This window comes from Formica exsecta, unplaced genomic scaffold (assembly GCF_003651465.1).
Source record: "Formica exsecta isolate Colony F162 unplaced genomic scaffold, ASM365146v1 scaffold594, whole genome shotgun sequence".
Classification (NCBI taxonomy): domain Eukaryota; kingdom Metazoa; phylum Arthropoda; class Insecta; order Hymenoptera; family Formicidae; genus Formica; species Formica exsecta.
The window spans coordinates 52,413-58,289 of record NW_021853215.1 but is presented as its reverse complement, the minus strand read 5'-3'; the positions used below and the strand labels follow the sequence as shown (position 1 = coordinate 58,289).

Below are 5,877 nucleotides of genomic sequence, written 5' to 3'. Positions count from 1 at the left end.
TTAATATAATAATTTATTTAATTTAATTTATTTATTTATATTTATATTTTTTTATTAAATATAATAATTTATTTAATTTTACTCCTCGCCTTGAAAGATCGCAAAAAGTTTTATCCCAGATAATAGAGATTAAATTCTTTGACCAAAAAATGGACTACCGAGAGAATGTTTGAAACAAACAGCGCGTAACATCGATTCTTTTGGTCGATGACCTGTTTTACAGATGTAACAATTTGTTGACCTGAAACGCCATAAAGCATTTGTTTTCAGGATACTTGTTATACTTTTCCGTTAATCCATCTCTCCAGATTTGGATGTAATATTGATCCAAAACCAAATTTCTTGAAAACAAAGTCTTGTACAGAAAATCTTTTATTTTACATTTCTTATTAATTTTTGTATAAGAAGTTATCTTGTTTCCAGTTGTTTTATACGTTTTTTGAATCATTTTGTGTATTTAACATTATTTAAGGCTGATTGGCACAATTTATAGTAATTACTGAATCCTGGATGTCAGTGAAAAGCAAACCAATAACTTGGTTCGCATTGAGTATCACTGAACATTGAACAAAAAATGATGATATATAAAGGACTACAATTATCTTACTCTCCCTTTATCATATATGCTACCATAAAATTACAGAGTAACTAAACAAAAAAAAATTGCAGCACTATAGATATCTATTGCAATTATTCAAGCATTTGTATGCACTACATATTGCACGTATTTCAACTTTATTTCCGTTCGTGGCATAGGTATCATTATCATAAAAGATCAGATACTTGTCTATAAATGATTAATGCATTATTGATTGTACTATTCCGCTTTAATCTGCCGCTTTTCATCTTGCAGTGTTTTTCTGATGTGCAATATCACGCTTTACAGTTATCCAGGACTTTTTATGTAATAAGCATTGATGTCTTAATATGGCAATCATCCATCTAAAGTTTGAACGGATATTTTATATTCTCCGAATATTCGGAACCTTTACGAACACATGGCCGGCACGTCCGGATATCGAAAAAAATGAAGTCCTTCTTCGCAATCTTTATTACTATTTCGCTATTTTCATATTAATGACAGTATGGATACCAATGATAATAAAGACATACAAATGTCGAAATGATATCGGTATATTAATGAAGAACATGTCTCACATAGCAGCTTTAACCGAAGCTATTTTCAATTCAATTTTGTGTAGAATTAAAAGACAACAACTGCAGGTAAATGTATATACATACGTGTGCGTGTGTATGCACGTGTGTGTGCATGCATGTGCATGCGTATGCGCGTATGTGTGTGTGTTATCTCTTCATCATTCAAACATATTATTTATTCTTAGAAAATATTATTAGATATTTAAACTAGATATTAATTATGAAAGATAAAATCATCACAAAATTCATTAAACACATAGAAAATGCTTCGTTATCGAAATAATGAACACAAATAGATTTCATAATGACTGAGTTTTAGATTAGATTCTTTCCTTCCATGATGGAAAGTTGTGTCTTTAGTGTTTTGATTCTGAAATAGTATTTGTTTACCAGCACACGCTATTATGATGATCTACGATCCACTGAAAGAAAGGGACGGGGGTTTTAATGTAGACCTCTATATTTGAATACAGTAAGAGACAACGTACCTACAATCAGTGATGCCAGATTCGGGACTCTGCAGCATGCCACAGCGTGTAGAGGGGATACGCACACAAGCGTGAACCGTGTACATGTAATGCGCAATGCGTTCTGTGCATTACATATACATGGTTCACGCTTGTGTGCGTATCCCCTCTACACGCTACGGCATGCTGCAGAGTCCCGAATCTGGCATCACTGCCTACAATCAAGTCAGTATGCTTGAGGCAGTTCAACCAAACAGAATTAATATTGATTTATTTATTTACTATAACAGTGTCAACTATAACAGTAACACTTTCATAGCATCTCTTATAAACAAACAAATACCTCCCTGGGGCTTTTAAATATAGTCATTATTTGATAACATTTGTGTCTATTATTTCGATAACGAAGCGTTTTTGGCCTAATGTTCATAGGAACATTTGATCATACTTTTTATCCAAGAATACATACACGAAGTTTTAAAACACTCACTTTGTACGTGCGCGCGCGCGCGCGCAAACACACACGCACACACATGCACGCACACATACACACACATGTACGCACACACCCGCAGACGCGCGCGCGCATACACACAAATACATATACGTATACATATGTATATTGTATATATCGTATACACAACTATACAGGGTGTCCCATCAAAAGTGACCATCCCCTGTTATCTTTTAGATTAAAAGAGATAGACCGTAACAAATATATATCAAATTAAATAGTTCAAATTGAACTCTATTGTGAGCATAGTGGTTGCTTCCAAAAGCTACCTGTGTTAACGAACGGAGAGCATACGTAATCTTTTTATACTAATGTGAATATTTTGACATGAAAAAAAGTTGTAGCGCTATTTGAAACCAATACAATGTATAAATATTTTATATATTATACGAGTTTTATCAACTTGAAATATCGCAGGCGACATCTACCTTTCCATTTTCGGCCCTGCTATAATATAGCCAACTTTTGATTGAATATTAGGCCCCCCATACAATCAAAAATATAAGAAACAGGAACAGATATTAGCGATTAAAAATAAAAAATGAGGAATAAGAAACAGTTCAACGCACAAAAAAAAACATGAGCGATAGGTTTCATAGCTTGTACACGTCACATAACCTGGAAAATTGAAAAGAACGTTACTTTAACAAAGGTCAAGTCAGTCTTTATCTCTAATATTTGTAGGGAACAAATATTGGAGAAATGTTGTTATTTGATCATAAAATCTCCCGCACAATCGAAAATATAAGGAACAGGGAGTTCCTTATATTTTTGATTGTGAATATTAGGCCCCGATTGTGCGGGGGATTTTATGATCAAATGACAACATGACATATATCAATCTCTAATGCACGAATCAGAGGTTGGCTACAAGACAGGGCAGAAAGTGAAAAAGTAGATGCCGCCCGCGATATTTTAAGTCGATAAAACTCGTATAATATGTAAAATATTTATATTATATCACACATTATTATATTTGTTTCAAACAGCGCTACAACTATTATCATATCCAAATATTCACATTGGTATAAAAATATTATCTCTCCGTTCGTTAACATAGATAACTTTTGGAAGCAACCACTATGCTCACAATAGAGTTCAGTTTAAAATATTTAATTTGGTATATATTTGTTACGATCTGTCTCTTTTAATTTAAAAGATAAAAGGGAATGGTTACTTTTGGTGAAACACTCTGTATATTTCAAATTTTATTGTAATTCTATCTCGAGTTATGAATATTTATTTTAGAGTCTGCTGATGAGCATCGAAAAATTTGTGGAAGTCTCAGAAGATCGCGAAAAAATTATTCTACAAAAATATATAGACCGTTATGCAATGTTTATCTCGGCTGTTGCGATATCTTTTATCATAGCAGGGGTCACCGTTATTTGCGCTCCGTTATTTCTACCTCTAGAATTTCCCACAGATGTGTGGTATCCGTTTTCGACAGAACCACTATTAAGAAAATTTATTCTCTACATTATGCAAATATTTATAATTGCACAAACTGTCTTCTGCCTTGGTGTAGATATCATGATTGCTGTTATTTTATTCTACTCCACAGCTAAACTGGAGATATTGGCTTTCGAAGTGGAGCAAGCTACTAATGAGATTCATATCGTATCATGCATTAAAAAACATCAAGAAATAATAGAGTAAGTGATAAAAATAATATATTTTTTAAAATCTTTTACATATACGGTTACCGTATTAGTTAGAATGATGTATTTATACATACGTACTTATACATATTTATAAGTACAGTGGAACTTCGTAATAATGCATTGTACGGAGCTGTACTCATTAATCGTCTGGCACATATAGAAAGGATCTTAAGCGCTATTACGAGGTTCCATTATATTATGCACAGCATAAAGTTGTATAAATAAATACAATCTACTTTTTCCCTTATCATAATCAAAACCAACAAAAATAGATTTATTATTATTATTATATCATGAAAAAAAGAGTATTTTTTAAAAATATAATAAACATTTTTACATAATAATTAGAAAATAATTAATAAAATATCTGAAAAAGATTTCTTTTCTTGTGAAAAAAATACCAAAGAAATGCGTATTTTTCAAATACATTAATATTATGATGGCAGCAATTGATATATTGTAAATATATATGTGCATCTTTTTACTCAATTTATGCCATTTTAGAAATGGCCTTCTCTCCTTCAAATACTTGAAAAGTAACAAAATCTGTCGATTTGAATTTGGTGCTGCGAGTTTGTTTGAAGCTGTAGTCGAAGCTAGCAGAAAATTAATAAAAACGCGCTAGAGAAAGAAAAAAAAAGAGAAAGATAGTTCTCTGAAAAAAAGAGGGAGGGGGAGGGGAGGAAAAGGGAGTGGGCGAGAGAGAGGGAAAGAAAGACAAAGAGGGAGAGGCAGGAAAAGAGAGGCAACGAAAGAAGTGAAATATAGTGAAAAAACATGGTGAAAAAAGTTTACGTTTTTATATCTCTTTTCTATGATCTTAATATTAATATCAATATGTTGTTAAAAAAATCATAATTTCATGAAAAACTTTTAAAAATATTTTAGCAGTTGGCAATTTGTGTGTGTGTGTGCGTGCGTGCGTGCGTGCGTGCGTGCGTGCGTGCGTGCGTGCGTGCGTGCGTGCGTGCGTGCGTGCGTGCGTGCGTGCGTGCGTGCGTGCGTGCGTGCGTGCGTGCGTGCGTGCGTGCGTGCGTGCGTGCGTGCGTGCGTGCGTGCGTGCGTGCGTGCGTGCGTGCGTGTGCGTGTGTGTGAATGAATGTATGGCTAGATGTGATTAGGAACGGTGTTCAAAATGTCCACCGTTTGCTTCAATGCAATTAAGTATTCTTTTCTCGAAATTATTTGTAGCATGAAAAATTTCATCGGCATCTAGAGAACGAATAGCGTCACGTATTCTACGAATCATATCATCTCTTGTCGTAGGACGTTCGCGGTATACCAGATTTTTTACTCTTCCCCACAAATAGTAATCGGGAACAGTTAGGTCCGGTGATCGTGGTGGCCAATTATGTGGTATAGGTAGGCCAACACTTTCCCATCTACACAAGAATTGTGGGGTGGACCTCGCTTCGCGTTGTAAAGTATATACATGGACGGGTTCCGCCCCCCTGCGGAGGGCTCCACTGCCAAAAAACTAGACACATGGGTTTGGGTTGAAACTCGCTTTGCGTGGAAAATTGTAAACCCATGTGGAACATTACTTCGCGTTGTAAAGTATATGCGTGGACACAGTGAGTTCCGCCCCCCCCCCTTCAGGGTGGCTCCACTTCTGGAAGATATAACCTAACCCAAACCTATTTCTGATTTAAAACTAAAATTTGGTTTGGATTACGTTATATAACCCAAATTGTAGCTTTGGAGTAGAATTTTTTCGGAGTAGGGGTACAAAGAGAGAGGCGGGGTTCCTCCCCCGCCCACGCGTTAAAGTTGTAAGCCTTTTTCAAAAAAAAAATAACAGATTATTACAGCATACACAAACTTCAATGTCAAACTTTAATTTGTCATATCTTCAAAACGAATGCTTTCCCCACTTTTTTTTCTTGCGGCGGATTATTCAAAAGAACCTTCCCTACAACATATTTAAGTGTCAATAAAATCGGTGAGGTGTAACCTTTTATGCATATTTACCCTATTATAATCATTAGGTAACAATATTATAAGCTAATATTATTGTTACGTCCAGACTCGAGGAAGGATGAGTCGACGTAAGGGCGCAACCACTATCCTTAAG

The 5,877-nt window shown here is 34.9% G+C and overlaps 1 protein-coding gene across 1 annotated transcript; it reads left to right on the top strand.

The window, feature by feature from the left end:
• The first annotated feature begins 927 nt into the window (after positions 1-927).
• Positions 928-4,021, top strand: LOC115242413. The gene is made up of 2 exons (XM_029818674.1): positions 928-1,224; positions 3,388-4,021. Exons 1-2 carry the CDS (start codon positions 928-930, stop codon positions 3,796-3,798), a joined length of 708 nt encoding a protein of 235 aa, XP_029674534.1. The 3' UTR covers positions 3,799-4,021.
• The last annotated feature ends 1,856 nt before the right edge of the window (positions 4,022-5,877 follow it).